The following is a 19,504-nucleotide window of genomic DNA, read 5'->3' on the forward strand; positions in this document are numbered from 1 at the left end:
AAAAAAAATAGAATATTATGGGATAAACTTTATTCTTTTAAATTTTTATATCATAATTTAGTTAAAATATAATTATTTATTTCATACAATTACAACCAAGCTCAACCATAGTTCAGCTTCGATTTGACCACTGAACTGTGAATTTCTTTTTTTTTTAATTTAATATCATGGTTTGACTTTTTGATAATAGATAAACTCCTCAAAATTTGATATTTTTACCCCCCAAAATGAAAAATATCTGAAATGCTGCTAATTTAAAATTAAATAATATAGTAAGAAAAATGAGTCATATTATTTGTACATTATTTATGTATATCTTGAGCTACATAAATCACATAAATGACATAAATACCCCTCGCCTCACTTACCTCATCACCTTGGGTGAGGGTATTTTAGATATTGGTATATTATATAGCCCAAAATGTATGATGTACTAATAGTATTCTGTAAAAAAAAATATTAGACAACACCACGTCACAATCTAAGAATTGCCGGGCGCATAACATATTAGCTTCAATTTAAGTAATGTTTTAAAATTAGATCATACATTTTTATCTTTATTATATATATATATGTATATATCTTAAATTTCAGGATCAGTTGAGGTAATCCAAGAAGATGCCAAGATTGATGTGTATGTGGATCTAAGACTTAGTAAAATAAACTTAATAGAAGACTTAGAAAGAAAATTAAAGGAAAAACTCGAGAGAAAACACTAAGAAAAAAATGAAAATATTTAAAAAAGTTTGACAAAATAGATATTTTAATCCCTGTATTTACGTCTTTTTTTGTTAGTTAAACATTCAAATTTTTTGTTATTTCAAAGACATTCCATGAACTTGTAATTTTGAGTCAATTGTACCCTTAAATTTTTTATTATTTCAATTACACCCTTTAAACTATACAATTTCAAGTTAATTACAAATATTGAGAACAATGAATTCAAAAGATATAATTAAAATAACAAAAAGGTTCAGAAGTGTAATTGATTCAAAATTACATAATTCATATGTGTAATTAAAATAAAAAAAATTAAATACCTAAATAAAAAAACCATATAAATACAAAAATTAAAATATATATTTCATGAAGAAGATTTAGTCAAAATATTATGGCTTCATACAAGATATTGCCGGCTTTGGCTTTGAAGTTCACATGTGTGAAAGTGATTGACCGATTTGCATTCAGAAGTGCTATCTCAGAAAAAGGGAATGGTCCTCTAACTTAATTATTATAGGTTACAGCTTACCCTTATTTTGCATTAATGGAAGATTATCTTCTTCCAACATCAATAATAAGTTATTATGCAAGCTAGAATTAAGTCCTTATTAAGTGGATCCATATGTACTACGTACATTGATCATGGATTGGTCACTGAGTATGTGCTCTTTGAGCTTTAAGGGCAAGGTGCTCATAGGTATCTCGAGTTTTAAGTATAACAAATGTCTATTAGTAATTTTTGTAAAAAATAATGACAAGGTGTTAACGGGTAGGTTCAGGGCCTGGACCTTCCATGAGGCCCGTGAGGCAGCTGCCTCAAGGCCCATGAAAATTAATGCATTTGGGGCCTATAAATTGAAACCCTCTTTTTTGGTAAAGGCCTAGCCGCCCACGGTTTACCCCTTTCCCCTCGAAGCTTCACATTCGCCCTTGCCCTTCTCGCCTTCTCGCTCTTGCTTTCGCTGCCCTCTCTCACACAGTCGCTCTGTAAGTTCTTCCGTCCGTTGTCCTCATCCTCGGCTCGTGCCTCGCCTTTGCTGTCGGTTGATGGCTTGCCCTGCTCTCACCTCTCGCTACCTCTCTCTCCTTTCGTTGCTCTCGTCGCCCTTAACTCTCGCTTTCTCGCCTCTTGCTGCGCTTGCTCAGTCGGCGTCGGCGGTCGCTCGCCTTCGTGGTCGGTCACCGGTGGCTCGCTGCCTCGCTCTCAGTCGACAGTCGCTCCAGCCTCCAGATTTAGTCTCCGCTTGACCACTTGCTATCTCAGATTCGGACTATTCGGTCCTTAAAGCAGATCTGCTTCTCCAGAAGAATCCAGATCTACTTAGCTTACCTTCAACTTTCACTTTCAACAGTTAGTTTTTCTTTCACGAATCATTTTCATTTCATTTAGTTTGTGATACATTGGAGATTTGGATTATTTGATTATTTAAATGGATTAGCTATGTTGTCTATTGAGAAAAAAATGCTAAAACAACTTAATTATGTAAACTATATTTTTGCCTCCAAAACTGTAAGAAGCGTAGTTTTTAATTGATAATTTAGAAAATTTTCAATTTTATTCTTTGATATGGTATAAATATTTATTTATTTTATATTTTATTATAAAAAATAAAATTTAAATGTACTCTATGATTCGGAGGCCCACTTTTACATTTCGCCTCAGAACTCCCAAATCTCAGGTACATCACCGGGTAGGTTGACCCATTGAATGATAGGGATGAACTAAATTGACCGAAATTCAAATATCAAATAAATCAAACTTTATTTACTAACTAAATCGAGTCGGCTAAAGTTTTTTATCGTCCAAATAAATTGAACCAACGGAAGAAAATTTCTATTCAATGAATTAACTAAATAAATCGAATTTTAAAAATGATGCATATTTTTGTTTCTTAACTTGATCAAGCAAAATGAAAATATGTTTAGTCAATAACAATTCAAAATATCAACAATTTTAAGAAAAAGAAAATTGCCAAACAAATTATGTTATAACATTAATACAAAATTAAGTTAAAAATAATAATGTTCTATTATATTGCCGGTCGGTTCAATTAGTTTAGTTATTTTGTTGGATTAGTTTAGTTATTTTATTAAACTACTGGAACATAATTGAATTATACTGAATTAAAAAACTAACCAAATAGAATTAATAATTTTAATTGATTTAATTAGTTCACTTAAATGAACTTTCGTCCACCCATATTAGATGAAGTGTTGAAATGTGAAATTACATTTCAATCCCTACTTACAAGATAGGACCCATCATGAACTCAAAGGAGTCAAGACTCTCTCCTCTAGACAATTATCAGTGTCGTTTTTTGAATTATCATGGTGTTCTCTAATAAAGAATTTAAGTCAATTTCTATTTAGCATATTATTAATTTCGTAGATTTAATTAAAAATAAATATATAGCATTAAAAATAAAAAATAAAAAAGAATTCAGTAAATAACATTTATCATTATCACATGCACGAAAAATGTTACCCCATCATCTGAATTTACATTTTATGATGATATAATTACTCTGTGTCTGCTGCTATTATCAAAATTATTATTATTATTATTATTATTATTATTATATAAAATTAAAGGAAAAGGAAAAAGAATTTGCATAATGCCAAAAATGGATCTGCGGCAGGAGAGAGCAGACGGCGGTGTCCAAAGCAGGGCCACTCAAGCTCTTGAGCAGATTGGGCGACACGTAAGCAAGACGTGCAGGCGCTGATCCATGAAAATTCACAACATTTAAGTATGAATTTTTACAAATTTTGGGTCTGTGAATCAGCGCTGGGCTTCACCATGATTGGCTGACGGTTCGCCCGGAAATGAAGCCCCACACTCACACTCGTCCCGACTTCACCTCCACGCCGCCATGCCCCACTCTTCACTGCCGCCGCCGCCGCCAATTCTCCCGGACGAAAAGTCCTGTTCTGCCGCGGATTACGTCTTCAAAGCACATTCCCCTCACTGTCTCCGTTTCTCAGCCTCCGGCTCCGGCCGCCGGAAGGCGTGATTTCCTAATCACGCCTTTTCTGGCCGCCGGCGCCTGTTTTCTGGCGTCGGCGGCTGCGAGAGCGGAGGAGAGGGAGCTGGAGCCAGCGCCGCCAGTGACGGGGGTGCCTGCGGCAGCGAAGGTTGAGGGGAAGGGCGATGCGATAAAGTCGAGAGTCTACGACGCGACTGTGATCGGAGAGCCGATGGCGGTGGGGAAGGACAAGGACAAGGTTTGGGAGAAGATGATGAACGCTCGGGTGGTGTATTTAGGCGAAGCGGAACAGGTTCCGATTCGCGACGATAAGGAACTGGAGCTTGAGATTGTGAGGACTTTGAGGCAGAGGTGTTTGGAGGCGGAACGCCCACTTTCCTTGGCTTTGGAAGCGTTTCCTTGTAATCTACAGGAACAACTCGACCAATATATGAATAGAAGGTTTGATTTCACAGTAACTATAACCTTTGTGTCTCTACTGGAATATAGATAATCCGATTGCATCTCCTTATTTTCATGGAATGCTGTGAATCACTGTTCTATTAATCAAACGGTGGTGCTTGTAACTTTTTAGTGCACTTGGTTTAGGCATTCTGCTTATTCAAGTGATACAATGTATTGAGAGAGATCTTGCTGGAGAATTTCTAATTGGTGAATTCAATTGAGACGACTTCCTATTTTTGTTGCATTTGATTCGGTCATCTAACTCTTTTCTAGATAAAGTTGAATAGGCTATGTAGTGCATAAAGTTGATTAGTGACCTTTGCACGTTTGGGGAATATGATTTCTCGGGTAAATGCTTGCATACGTCTTTTATCCGAAGCAGGAGTTTGTATTGGGGAACATGTCTGGTAGAGTTTTAACATGCATTGGTTTTGATCATATCATGAAGAGTGAAGTTTCCTATGCTAGGGGGGTTGTTCGATATCCTGGCAAGCTTTGTGCCAAGCTGATAAGCTGATGTGTACTTGACAATTCCTGCAAAATCGATCCAACTTGGGTTGGCATACCATGCACTTTGGGTCTATCCTAGTAAGTTTGGATGGGCCCTTCAGTTTGTTAACATATACATATAATTCCTGCAAAATCTTTGCTTGAACCAACTTGGGTTGGTGTGCAATGCACTTTGGGTCTGTCCTAATAAGTTTGGATGGGCCCTTCAATTTGGAACATATACAATCTTTATGCTGAGATACTAATGCATTTGATAAGAAGTGCTTCTTAGACTGGCATATTGCATTCATCAAATGCATATTTCATTATGAGCATGGCTCAATTCGTGCAGTAAGCCAATAACATGTGCTTGTACCACAAGGACCACATGCCCTTATCTTCTTCTTCTAGTAAAATCTTTGTGTATACTTGGTGAGAGAAAAAAATGTTAAAAAAGCAATTCAGCAGCCAAATCTTCATTGTATTTGGCAAAAGAAAAAAATGTTAAAAAAGGAAATTTAGCAGCCCTTCTAAGTAGTATGTTTTGGGATAGATTGAAAAACACTTTTTGAGTTTTTTGAAAGGGTTTTTGTCTTTGAATTCCTCAAGTTTCTGACATATTTTCAAGTTCTGATCATCTCACCTCTTTGTCCACACCTGTGTATTGCTTAATTTAAACTTCTTTCTGAGAATTAAACTTCTTAAAGACTTAGGACGGGTTTCAGATTTAACATTTAGGCAACTAACAGTAATAAAATTATAAAAGGGTGGTGAACCCAGTGCTAGAGACTCCCTTAATGCATGCTCTTGGAAAGGTCAGACGTACTCAGCCTTACCCTTGCTTAGCAAAGAAGCTAAAAGTAAATGCACTAAGATTTATGCTCATCTGGTTGGTTATGATCCTATTCTTTCTTAAATACTCTCTAAGACTTATCTAAGCCTAGTTCTTCAGAATCAAATCATACATTCCACAAATTTAGTTATTTTTTCTATTTATCTGGTACTTTTGGATTTCCTGTTCTGGAGAAAGCTACAGTTTTTTGGTATTTATAGCCTTGGATAAGATCCCATATTCTGACCGTACATTTTCTCTTAATGCTGACCTAACTATGGTAAAGCCTTCTTTACTTGGTTGTAGGATTGATGGCGAAACTCTAAAATCGTTTGCATCACATTGGCCAACTCAGCGATGGCAGGAGTATGAACCACTTTTAAGTTATTGTCGTGATAATGGAGTCAGGCTTGTTGCTTGTGGTGTTCCACTTAAGGTGACTATGTATTTCCTTCGAAGCTATGTTCTGATATACTGGCAGATATCTGTATGGTCAGCATTGCTCTTATGTAAATATTAGAACAAATAATGTGACACATGGCCCACATTTATGCAATATGAGATTTATTCTGAAAAATAAATCTCATATTTCTTTAACAAAGTTAAATTCTCTATCCCTCTTTAACTACAGAAATCGTATTGATTTTTTTTATATGGTAAATTTTATGAGCATTTTATAGTTCACTATTAAGACAGATTTTTATGATACATAAAAAGAGAGTACTCCATTATAACTATTTAGCCTAGCAACTGTATTAGTTGATGTGTGAATCTTTTTCCTTCTAACCAGCCAGTTTGCAGAAATCTTTTGTAGTACATATAGAGATCTTCATCCTAATTCTGATGCAACTAGTTGTGTAGGTCTTAAGGACTGTTCAATCTGAAGGTATCCGCAGGCTCTCCAAAGCTGACCGTCAAATTTATGTTCCCCCCGCTGGTTCAGGATTCATATCGGGCTTTACACGCAGATCATCAGTTGATGTTAACTTCACTAACCAATCTGCTCCCTTTGGGCCAAGTTCATATCTGTCTGCACAAGCAAGAGTAGTGGAGGAATATACAATGTCCCAGATAATTTTACAAGCAATGGCAGATAAAGGAGCAGTTGGCAGCATGCTAGTAGTGGTTACTGGTGCGAGTCATGTTGCATATGGATCAAGAGGAATTGGCCTGCCAGCAAGAATCTCACGCAAGATACCAAAGAAAAATCAAGTTGTTGTCTTACTAGACCCTGAAAGGCAATACATAAGAAGGGAGGGGGATGTTCCTATTGCTGATTTCTTATGGTATTCTGCAGCCAGACCCTGCAGTCGAAATTGCTTTGATCGTGCTGAAATTGCCCGAGTGATGAATGCCGCTGGTAGGAAGCGAGATGCCTTACCCCAGGTAAACTGTCATTTGGATAGGATAGACTTCTATTGTGTTTATTTAACTTAGTCAAGCATTTAGTTCTCTTAGATGTATTATTGTAGAATTTTGAACACTTCATCTTTGAAGCTGAATGATTTAATAGATTCATGTTGACTGACATTTTATGTTATACTGGATTCTTTAATTTTGCAAGTGAGGCAGCTATTCTTTTGAAATTTACCTCCTTTTTTTTTTTTTTTTAAATCACTAGACTAACCTTTTTGTTTATAAAATATGCGATTTCAGCTTATCTTCCCCAGAACTAATATGATGGCAGTGCATGTGAAATGAAGCTGAAAATTCATATATAATTAATTTTACCTTTTTCAAGAAATTAAATATGGAAGTTATAATTATTATTATTTCTATTTCACTTGAAGTTGTTCTGTTCCACGTCTTTTCTTGATACATTATTACCATCAAACCAAATAACATTGTAGTATCCTTGAATGAGTTCAAACCTTTCTAATTTCTCTTTTTTTATCCGTCTTTTCCTTCGTTCGCATTTGTCCTTCTTCCACCTTTTTCATTTTCCTTTATGTGAGTAGGTGATCTCCTCTCTTGTTTAATGTGCTTTGAGAGCATGGTTAATGTTAATTCAATATCAGGTGGTAAGGTAATATAGTCTTGAAACTAAAGAAAATATGAAATGGTTGTTGATATACATAATAGCCTCGTCTATTTTTTTTCTTGGGGAATGATATCACACAGCCAAATACTTTGGATTGGCCTTTTTATTTCCTGTTGTTTCATTCTAATAACCACTTATGAAATTGTATGACAAGCAGAATATTTTCATGTGTTCTTATCAGGACATTCAGAAAGGACTTGATCTTGGTGTGGTTTCTCCTGAGGTCCTGCAGAATTTTTTTGATCTGGAGCAACATCCATTTCTCTCAGAGCTCACCCATCGGTTCCAGGTAAGCATGGTTTTGGCACATGTTGATATGTGATTCTAAAAGAGGGTGAGACTTTGTAGCAATAGTTAGGTTGTGCCTCTGGGACTAGGAAGGTAATGGGTACAAGTTGAGATGGCCTGTGCAAAACTAGAGTAAAGTTGCATACAAAGATGACCCTTGCTTGACCCTAACAAAGTGGGAAGTTTTGTCTGCTAGAGATGTACAATTTTTGGTATACTTCTACAGGTTTCTGACCTTAAAACTATTCAATGATGTATAAGTATGTCCAAAACATGTGCTTGTAGATCTTTCATTATTCACCTTTTTACTCACTGGTTATGCACAAATGATTGTCTATTGATGGATGAAAATACATCTATGGACTCAAAGCTGAGCAAAGGTATCTCCATGTTGCAGGGATTTAGGGAGAGACTATTGGCAGATCCAAAATTTTTACATAGACTAGCCATAGAAGAAGCCATATCGATTACAACTACCCTTTTAGCACAGTATGAGAGGCGTAAAGAAAATTTCTTTGAAGAGCTTGACTATGTTATTACAGACACTCTTAGAGGAACCGTTGTTGATTTTTTCACTGTATGGCTTCCTGCTCCAACGTTGTCCTTCCTTTCAGTTGCTGATATGACAGATGCAACTGATGGCGTGGAGGCACTAAAGGGTCTCCTTGGTTCAATACCTGATAATGCATTTCAAAAGAATATTGTTGGGAAGGACTGGAATGTGAGTCATAGAGTTGCATCAGTGCTTGTTGGAGGTTTGAAGCTTGCCAATGTTGGATTTATTTCCAGTATCGGAGCTGTGGCTGCCTCAAATATTTTATATACAATTCGCAAGTTACTGAATCCAGCAGTAGTTACCAATCAAAGGAATAAAAGGTCACCAATACTTAGAACAGCAGTTGCTTATGGATTCTTTTTGGGTATTTCAGCAAATCTCCGTTATCAGGTAAAATAAGTAGCTCTAGTTATGCTACCTTTTATTTTTCTTTTCTTTTCTTTCTTCCCCCCCCCCCCCCCCCCCCCCCTGTTTTAGTTGGTTATGGAAATTTAACATCAGATCTCTTTGTCCAAAAATTATGGCTTCCCCTCTCGGGCATGAAAGGATATGTATATGCCATACTTAATAATGTGTTCTTGAAATTGACCTCAGGATGATCTTCATCAGCCAGTGATCAGTCAATAAAAAACCTTCAATGACTAAGATATTCCTGTTCTTCAATTGGTGGTCATCGAACACAAAACTAATATCGGAATGCTCTTGAACTCTTTTCAGATAGAATGATTATGATTATGTTGTTTTTCTTTCTTACTATTAATAGCTCAACCCTGACCAGTCAAATCAATTTCTCATTCTCATCACTTCTTCATGTGATTCATCTCTCCAATGAAGTATTGAACTTTGGAAGCCCACCATAGCACTTGTAAAAGTGTTTGTAAAATCATCCTTATAAGCTATAATCTGCATGCATTTTCTAGGTGGTGCTGGCAAGATCACATATGCTATCGAATTTCCAGTCAATATTTGCGCATATATAAAATAAGAAGAGAAGCATGAGGTGTTAAAGCAGTCTATAGAAACCAGGGGGATCACTATTTTGTTAATTCCTTGAAACCTTAGTTATTATCTGGTATTAACATCCGTAAATGTTTCAATTCAGGTTATAGCTGGAATAGTAGAGCACAGAATTTCAGACCAATTTGCGTCAGAAGCATTTCTTGTTAATATGTTATCTTTTCTTGTTCGGACCGTCAACTCCTATTGGGGAACCCAGGTAAGATGCATCTTATTTTCAAGCAACTGGCTCTTGTCTTCATGCAAACAAAGAATTCCCAATTTACCAACATCTTCATTATTATGAAAAATTTGTAAAAAGCTTTGGGTTTTTTCATCAGTGGATGGGACCATCATTACCCGCTGCTTGTCATGCCAATCAGCCCCATCCAAAACTGTTTTTTCCCACCATTAATACACTTGAATAAAATATTTTATCTTCCTTAACATTGGTTTAATCTTAATCTCCTAACCGATGCAGCAATGGGTTGATTTCGCGCGGCTCACAGGGATACAAGCTAAGGCGCGTGAACCACCACCCTCGTACCAAATTCCCAATCCTCCAAATCCTGCATTAGATTGCAACGCCACAGAAGAGCCCAGCATCGATGAAATCAAGAATCAGTGAGGTGATATTTCAGCTCGAATCTGCATTAGATTGCCAGTATAACTGTTACACAGCAGCATCCTTGATTTATATTCTCTGGTATTCTTTCATGGTGTCGAATTGTACAGCTCTTGAAATCATGTTTTAGCCAAGCATACAGGAACGAATTAAAGAGATTATATATTGGGGCTTTAGGATGGGAACACTGATTGAAATGTTTTGTATTCTTAAAACACATTTATTCTTATAGGGACAATGTTGAGACTATACTTCTTTCTATTCCAGGGGGATCTTAATTGCCAAAAATTAGCTGTTTTGTCTATAAAACCACTGTTTAGCATTCATGAGTCTTTGAATTTCTTTGATGTCTCCATATTTTAAGATTAACTATATTCAGGGTCAAGACCACATGAGATGGGATGGACACTGATGCAAAACTCGAATCAAAGAAATAAGAGTAATCCTGATTACTCAAAATTAGTATTTGTAGGTTATAATATTGCTTGTAAAGACAACAACAGATAATAAAACATTATGCTCATAAATTTTAGAAACTCCATGTATTTCACATAACATGAATAAAAAAAAAAATGTACATTAATCCATTAAGACTTGAAGCCGTGAAAGACACTGCCAGTTGATGAAGGAACAACAAAATTTGATTTCTTCCCCCCCCCCCCCCCTCAACCCTAACCTTGATGGTAAATGAAAATAATACGATAATTTGTTTTTTTGTACATGAGGTAGGGAGAAGATCAAATTCCTATTTATAATCGTAGACTTACCTCTCGTCAAGGCTTATTAAGAGTTGTATTTTTATCTTCAAAATCAATGAAATTTTGACAATTAATTATCTTATTGAATCATTTAATTATTTCATCAAATAAATGTAACTATATTTGATAAAATATTTCTTAATTATTATGTGAATCACGAGATAATTTTTACATTCTCTCACTTAGCTCATATAAGATTACTCTCACAATTTAATAAGATAAACGTAATGTGTACAAAGATTATAATAAAAGAAATTTCACTTTTGCTATAACATTTATTGTTGGCAAAATATAACAATGAATTTGTAATATGAGAAATTTGATCTTGATAGTCTTGTGTGATGGTGATCAGAAGACCTAGGGGTCTTGTTGCAATGATCAAGAGACCTGGGAGTCTTGATCATCATCACACAAGACTATCAAGATCATTTTTCCTATATTACAAATTTATTATTGTATTTTAATTATAATAATTGACGTTGTTTGTGGGAAACAAAATGAAAAGTCAAATATGGATTGCTATTGATGGCAAACACTAGAAACAATCGATGAATTTTCTCCTAAGGCGTGGAGACTCGCCCATTTTGACAAGACTCTCAACATCCAATGGAGCACACTTACCCTCAATAGACTCTTAGTAACAAGGGAGTACTCAACCAACTTCCCTGGATCCTCAACAGCAAATGAGGACTCAACCACCCCTATCAAGCTTTCAGCATTTGCTAGAAGTTAATCAACATGGACATTATGATCAAATCAACATGGGCATTATTATCAACCCAACACTTCACAACTGGATCTTTCCACAGTCTCTTGGGTAGAATATGAAGCTCTGCGACAATAACATATAGAAGGGATGTAAGCACTACGAGACATGGCGATGATACTTTAAAACATGATCCCCAATATGGCATGATTTGCAACATTGAGGAGATTCATAGCTAAGGCTACCCAACTGTGGAAAGCCCAACAAAGAGATGTGGAGGTCAATTATTATCAAGGAAGCCATGCCTGACACCCATTCCCGGTCCTTTTCTTGCTAAGGAAATCAGTCAAAATTCCCACCATGAGGAGTTAATGCCTCTCCATGACAAGATGGAGAATAGGAGCAAAATTATCGAGGAGATAGGCGGAGCCTATGAAAGAAAAGATGCTAAAAAACTGTGGCAAGCACGTTGATAGGAGGAAGTAAAGCCCCCCACTAGGGGTTTGACGCCAAGGGATAGAGGGACATGTAATCACACCACAATGAGCATGCAAGATGATATGAAAATGGTGGTTGAGGAAATACTTGAACATAAGAGATTGGTCCCAGCCACAGAAGAACAACCAAGAAGGAGGTCCTGGATCATTGAGAACATATTGGGAAAGTCACTATCGAAAAAATTCAAGATGCTGCAAATAACCCCCTATGCCAGTAAAGATGATCCTGACGATCACATTCAAAATTATGAGTCCCTAATGATGCTTAAGCTTGTGATGATGAAATTATGCGTCAAGCATTCTCACTGACTTTGACAGGACATGCTCAAACTTGGTTCAATAGCTTTCCCGAAGCATCTAACTTCTTATTTGGGCAATTAATGGAAGAATTCACCAAAGCATTTGTTATTAATAGTTTAAAAAAGAAAAATGCAACATACCTCCTTAGTATTTTGTAGGGAGGCAAAAAGACCATTTGTCAATACGTGGATATGGGGACTATATAAAATCATCTCTTAAGCTTACATGATATTTTGAGGACTTATGTCATATGTGTAGTAAGTGTTCCTACTATAGTCAAAAGATTCTTGAGATTACTCATTCTAGTTTCAATGAATTTTATAATGACCGAGGATCAATTGGTTTAGTAAAAGAAGGTTGTTCGTGTTTGTTGGAAGCCACGATCAAGTGCACAAATAGTTACAAGAGAAGGCAACGGAGTGATAACAAGTTAAGTGAATGCTATGAAGATTCAAATTGCAACTTAAATACAGACAAGAAAACTACTAAGATGCATAAATAGGACTAAAAAATTTAAATTAAATGAGAATATCAATAATAAAAAAAAATTAATGCTTGTGATGTAACAAATAAGATTTTTTTTTTGGGTTTCTTTATCTCTTTCTCTCTCTCTCTTTTTGGCTGACTATGAAAGAAAATTAAATGTACCTAAAACAATTTATTAAGGATACCCAATAAATAATATCAGTCAAGCTTGCAAAGTGAAGAATGCACCTTTAACCAAAGCAAGGTTGAATTTAATTTTGGTTAGAAGAAATTATTCCTACTATAGGCTAGACTTGGCTAATCAGTGGCTAGGATCATAAGAAGGGGATGTGTTGCGACAACTAGGCTGGCTTGGCTAATGGGTCAATAAGTGAAAACTTTGGGCTAACTTAATCAAGTAACTTGAAGAGCTAGGTTCTTGGTTTTCAAGGGAGATCTGGGTCTTGGTAAGTAGGTAATGGGTCTTCAAGTCGGGTTAGGGTCTGAAATCGGGTTATGAAAAAGACTTGCTGTGGAGTGAGTAGGCAACTAAGGATCGGATGTGGCCGTTAGGGGTGTGTAAATGATCTTTTCTATTATTGAATTGATCAAAATTAATTAATCAACTTAATTGAATTGGGAAAATAAAAGCGAATCGAATGATCGATTAAACCAAATAATCAAACTCATCGATAACCAACTTAACCAAACATAAATCATATAAATCGAATTGAAAATCGAACTAACACAAAAAATTAGAAAAAAAAAATATAACTTTTTGATAGACCGAAAAAATCAAACTAACCGATTGAAAAAAAAAAAAAAATCGATTGTAAACTTTTAAGTACCAACTCAAGAAAATAATTTAAAAAAAAACGACGAAATTTATATTTCCGTTTGGCTATTCCAATAAAGAAAATTAAATCAAAATTTAAAAATTGAACTTCCTAAAAAATACATAATCAAACCGAACCATTAAAAGAAAATGACTAAACTGAATTGGTAAGTTCAATCGATTTAGTTCAATAAATTCGATTAAACCAATATCTGCTCTCCCTTAGTTGTGGGATTCTGATGAGGTCGCAACAAGGTGTTGCAGTGACAGAGGACTACCAACCCTGGCGGACAAGTGTTACGTCAGTTTCATTGATGATAACTGATTTCGGCGAGGTTGTCGCCTAGAGCTCCAACTTCTCTAGTGAGGGTTCTGCTAAGTGTAGAAAGCTGCTGATATTGGCTTTAGGTGATGGCTTGGATGGTAGAAAGCTAACGGTGCAGTTTACTGAAACCTTGAAGAACTCGACAATCCAGATTGTGTGTTGGAATGAATGGTGATAGAAAGACAAGACCTGATGATTTTCAATACAAATTTTAGAAAATTCCTAAAATCAATTCAGGAATTTCGATTGTATTAATTAATTTGGAACTCCAACTAAACAAATAAAAGTAATTTTAAATTATTTAACATTAATATTAATATTTAATATTATTTATTAAAATCTGATCTACACACATCGCTATGAAATTATCTATAAGAAACTAATAAATAAAATAATGACTAAAATCTATTTAGATAGAAAATTAAATTTGATGCTTGTTTTATATTATTTTATAATATTTAATAAAATAAAAGGACAACTTTAATCTTATAAAAAATTTTAAAATTGTGACTAGAAAAAATATTATTGTTAAATAAAATGATAAATGACATAATTATCTTAATATTAATAATTAAAATGACAAAAAAAAAACAATTCTATTTGGATAGATTCTATCCAAATAAATTTATTGTTAATTTAGTCTCATCAATCTATGGCACAACAGAGTTCTATCGTATGTTTCACAGAGCAACAAGCATTAGATCAAAGCTTCCAAACAAACATACACACATACATTACAACAAGCAAATGGCATCCAGCACCAGCAATTGTGGATGGCTCCTCACCAACTCTCTTCAAGCAACAACACCCTCATCCTCAAACGGACAACTCTATCTTGGAAACCAAAATTCCGTCAGTGTCGGCGTAGAGCCATTCCCCATCGCAGATTCTTGTCCCTGCAATTGTCACCGGAACATGCTTCTCTCCAACACCCTTCTTGTTAGCTTTCATTGGGTGGGAAGCAAGAGCTCTCACTCCGATATCACAACCATTGATTTCGTCCACATCCCTAATACAACCGTTGACTACTATGCCCGCCCATCCGTTATTTTGAGCCTGCACAACAGGGTTGCCCCCTAATATTGCACACCGCTGGCTGCCACCGCCATCCACAACAAGAACCCTTCCATTTCCTTTCTCTTCCAGAAACTCCCGAACCAGAACATTGTCTTCGAACACTTTGAGCGTGACTATTGGCCCGGAAAAGACCTGGCGGCGGCCATATATCTGGAAAACTGGCTGCAGTGCCCGGAGTTCACCACTCACAATGAGCTGTGGGTTGGCATCACAAAATTCAGCTGTAGTAACCAGTGCCATTGTTATCCCAACCACCTTTAGGGAAAAGATGTTTAGATTTCAGATTAATGATGGCAACAAAGAAAGTTATACTAACAATAATAATTTCTTCCAAGAAAATAATAAAAAAAAAATACTAGCAATAACATATTAAAGCGAATGATTAATTTAGAGAATAAGAATAATTTCTTATCAAGAAAACAACAAAAATAACACAAACAGTAACAGCAACAAGAGCTGCTTCTTTTTTAAAACATATTAAAGCAAAGGTTTAATTCAGAGTAGATGTCAACATGATGACTGGCTACACCCAATGTTCTTGCCAGTCCATGGCATATCATGATTCATGGGTATTGACGGCATCCCAAACATATAATAAGGACATGCCAATTTATTTTTGATAACTACTCAAGAATGCTAAGACATGGAATCAATATTCATAACTAACCTACCAGTCTCAAGACTGTTGATGATATGCCCAAATTTGCCAGCCTAAAAAGCTTTCCTGAAACATGCATATGATATGACCCAATGCTCCTATGCAATAAATAATCATGACTTGTGAGGAAGAGGGAGGATTTGCAGCATGGGCCAGCTCATGGCATCTAAATTGGCGGAGAAAAAATGAACAAGTACAGCCATTGCCAAAAGCAATAAAATTGAACATAGACACAAAGTCTCTGTACGGAAAATAAACTGTCATATCAACCTTCAACGTGAATTCTGTTAGTTCTTTACAATCCTACAAGAATAAGAAAGTGCAGTGTAGCATCAAGGAGAAGGTTAAATCCCATGGGATACACCCTTTGTGTGTGTGTGTGTGTGTGTGTGTGTGTGAGAGAGAGAGAGAGAGAGAGAGAGAGTATACATTTTTCCCCTTTTGATAAATCATTCTATTCACATAAATGCCCACTGACTTTGAATTGTGCATATGGATAAGGAAAGAGCTTGTAAATTAGGAAGCCTACATTTTTTTATAAAGATTTTGCAAGCAATTAGCCTCAAGAAAAATTCACCTATAAAATTAACTATATCTGTTGCGTGCAGACAGACCTTTTGCAAGCTATTACTAGTATGGTAGATAGGTCAGTCCAAGTGAAGCTAAAATATAACTAAATTGAGGACATGTGCTTAAAACTCAAAGAAAAATCATAAACAAGAATGAACATGATGCATAAGGGAAATTAATTTTCTTGCTTCCTTCCTGCTCAGTGAGAAGAACATTAAAATTTGGTGCTAGGGCTGAACAAATGAATATTCCCTAGTCCAGAGACATGTTTACAGACCACAACTAGAATCATAGATCTTTGATGAGCACTGGTAGAGATCTGACATTCAGCTAACTTCAGAATAGGAAGGAAACGGAGAAAAAATTCATTGATAATTCAACTTTCAACGAACTCTTTATACCAAAAAGAAGGCAAGAATAATAAGCTAGAATTATGAAGGGGCACCTTAAAATCTAAAAGTTTCAAGATGAGAGATCAAAAACCAAATGTATGGAATATAAAATCGGTAAAAATAGAAATTAGATGATGTTGCGGCGAGGCTCAAAGATCAAGTTATTCCTAAAAAAGATCAGTTCAGATGTCTCAAATAAATTTTTTAAAAGGAATGGAAGATTATTAAGGATGTTATTCATAGAATCAAGACAAAATGGTTTTAAGTGAAAAAATGCATCCAGCATTTTATAAAATCATAATACCCCTTTAAAACTAAAAGGAAAGTCTCATCAAATGGCTATAAGACCATCTTTATTGTATCTCTCATAATGTTGGGTAATAAGTACCCATATGTGCAAAATATAAGCACAACAGTTTGCACATTTAAAATAAGTGGATGGAATGGGAGAAGTTTATAGCAAAAGAAGTAGAGTAAAACCAAAAAGAGGTGGTGAAAAACCCCTAAACATGACAAAGTATAATAGCCCCACAAAAGAAATGATCATGGATAGAGATGGTTAGAAAGCTAGAATACATGTAGGCGATCTCACTTAGTATTGATTAAGGCTTGGCATTGTTCTTATTGCTATAACTCTTTATAACAAAAAATAGTTGGTTAATCCAAACAAGGAATAGTATGACTTTAGAGAACCAATTCATCCAGAGCTGCAACCGGATATAATTTATAAAAAAGAGTGGCAACATCAAAAGTGCTAAGAATTTATAAAAATTGCTCCTACAGAGCACTAGACAAGACGTTTAACAAAGGTCTTTGTTTACCATCACTCCAGCCACCAATGATAGTGCATCCACTCATAGCTCAAATGGTCCGAAGGGTTTGAAACAAGTTAAGCACTTTCTTTAAGTCTCTAAACAAGGAACTTGAAGTTCGTGATAACTTTAAATTTTATAGCATTCATCAATAGCATATACAATATCAAATACAGGCTAAAAGTAAATGAATTCTGGTGCTTATCAGAATGCTAATATTATTAATGAATTATTCCATGAAGCATATAGGCCTAATATAAAGCTTCTTAGCTACAACAGCAACTTTTGATGGTTGACCATCTGGACTGGCTCCTGGGGTGAACAATGATGTAGTGCACAAGCCGCTTTTCCTTTCCATTTTTCTGCCAATGTTTTTATTCTCACAACATCCACCTTCAACAATCCCATTCTTTTTGTAAATTGATTTTTTCAATATTGCAATCATCTCTATTGTCACCCTCGAGTTTGAAAACATCCAGACCCTGGGATTAAACTGAACATAAGTTTCTTACTGTGATTCTTTCTCTCTAATTTTTCAAAGCCTTTCTCAGATAGCTTAGCATCATTTTTCTGTGCTGCAAGATGTTGCTTCATTTTATTTACCCCTTCCACCTTTTATAATCTTCCAAAATTACGAACATGCATATGACTTTTTCCATCATTTGTTCCATTTACCCCTAGAGGATGAACTTGAACTTCAAGGAATGTGATATTGAATTAGATGAGTCTATGCCAAACCACTTTTAAAATAAAAAATAAAAAACAAAAACAAGAATGGTTACCCAAAATTCAGAAAATATTAGTGCTTGGAATGCCCGTGAAAGTTGAAGAAAACTATAGGATTGCTGTAAAATAGATAGATAAATTTGAGTTCTAAACTTAAAAGAGCATAGCAGTATAGATAGCAGAATAGAGAGAAAGAAAAAAAAAAAAAAGTAGTTGTTTCATCGGAGGAAATCTAACTACGTTAAATCGCACATTAACTTTATTGGTTATTTAATTTGAAACAGTAATATAATTTATTTTATTCCAACTCTAATTGACTATTAACTTGGCTCGTGACTAATTTATTATTTTTGTTTATACATTATAATTACTTATTGATCTCACAAATTTCTGCGGGTCTCTATCCGGGAAGGCCACTGTTTTGGCTTGATCAAACACGCCTCTAGAGTAACAAACAAGTCATTTGACTTGAAACAACCAATCAATTCAATCAAACACACACACAAACGCATATTTTCACAAGAAATAATCTGCAAAACAGGTCCAGCAAGTCCAGTTAATTCAACAAGTTTTACCACCACAAAAAGTCAAACAAATGAAAAAGATCTTTAGGTATTCGCTCAATGAAGTTGTCCAAACTCTAAATCATCAAAAACAATCACAACTACAGGAAATTGCAACAGACAGATTCCACAGACCACGCTCTTAATTTCCAAAGATGCAACTACCTGGCCGATCGGAGGCCCAAGCTGGAGAGGACGAATACAAGAATGAACGATTTAAGTAATCGGGAACAAGTAGAAGGTAAAGGACTTAGTCGATCGGTCCTATCTCCAGTTCAGGTGTACGAAAAGAGAACGATGAAGACGATCTACAGAGAGAGGAGAAGAAAGATCAAACCTGTAAAACGACTAGATTTTAGGCTGCGATGGTGGAATCGTTTCTGGTTCGCCGAGTGGCCCACACGGATGGAAAGGTTGGTTTTCCTCCAAGGGGAAGAAGAAAGATGTGATCCTAATTACCATTTGGGGAATTTTAAAGGCGAGAAGAAAGGGTCGGATCTAATGGACTGAGTACGGACCATTCTTTCATATACAGATACAGTCATTGAATTGGTTTGAGTTTTGTAGTAATTTTAATTTGAATTAATTTTAATTATGTATGTAAAATTAAACTTAGAATTGAATCAATTAGAAAATAAAATTAAATCAATCCAACTTAATAAGAGTAGGGTTGATTCAGTTGTGCCTCAACCCCAACTTACATACAATAATCTTAAATTTTAAGAACATGAATTTTAAAAAATATAAGGGTAAAATGCATCCATACAAGTTTTGAAATGATCACTCTTGCACGGTATTTGATGTTCGTGTCCTCAAGTATGTTAAGGGAGATAAATCACAGA

At 35.4% G+C, this 19,504-nt stretch overlaps 2 protein-coding genes across 3 annotated transcripts; one reads left to right on the forward strand and one right to left on the reverse strand.

Annotated features, from left to right (window-relative positions):
* Positions 1-3,481: 3,481 nt before the first annotated feature.
* LOC127806809 (protein RETICULATA-RELATED 6, chloroplastic-like) lies at positions 3,482-10,287 on the forward strand. The gene is made up of 7 exons (XM_052344332.1): positions 3,482-4,148; positions 5,779-5,908; positions 6,334-6,858; positions 7,695-7,802; positions 8,199-8,747; positions 9,460-9,573; positions 9,835-10,287. The coding sequence occupies exons 1-7, from the start codon at positions 3,547-3,549 to the stop codon at positions 9,979-9,981; spliced, it is 2,175 nt and encodes a 724-aa protein (XP_052200292.1). The 5' UTR covers positions 3,482-3,546; the 3' UTR covers positions 9,982-10,287.
* Positions 10,288-14,458: 4,171 nt separating this feature from the next.
* Positions 14,459-19,167, reverse strand: LOC127806736 (putative 4-hydroxy-4-methyl-2-oxoglutarate aldolase 2). Of its 2 annotated transcripts, none has more exons than XM_052344213.1 (2): positions 19,000-19,167; positions 14,459-15,196 (listed from the first exon to the last, which is right to left on the reverse strand). In XM_052344213.1, the coding sequence occupies exon 2, from the start codon at positions 15,179-15,181 to the stop codon at positions 14,681-14,683; it is 501 nt and encodes a 166-aa protein (XP_052200173.1). In that variant the 5' UTR covers positions 15,182-15,196; positions 19,000-19,167; the 3' UTR covers positions 14,459-14,680. The 2 variants fall into 2 exon arrangements, with proteins under 2 accessions (XP_052200173.1, XP_052200175.1); XM_052344215.1 differs by lacking the exon at positions 19,000-19,167 and adding an exon at positions 18,828-18,989.
* Between the last annotated feature and the right edge of the window lie 337 nt (positions 19,168-19,504).

Source organism: Diospyros lotus, chromosome 7 (genome assembly GCF_014633365.1).
Source record: "Diospyros lotus cultivar Yz01 chromosome 7, ASM1463336v1, whole genome shotgun sequence".
Taxonomy (NCBI): Eukaryota; Viridiplantae; Streptophyta; class Magnoliopsida; order Ericales; family Ebenaceae; genus Diospyros; species Diospyros lotus.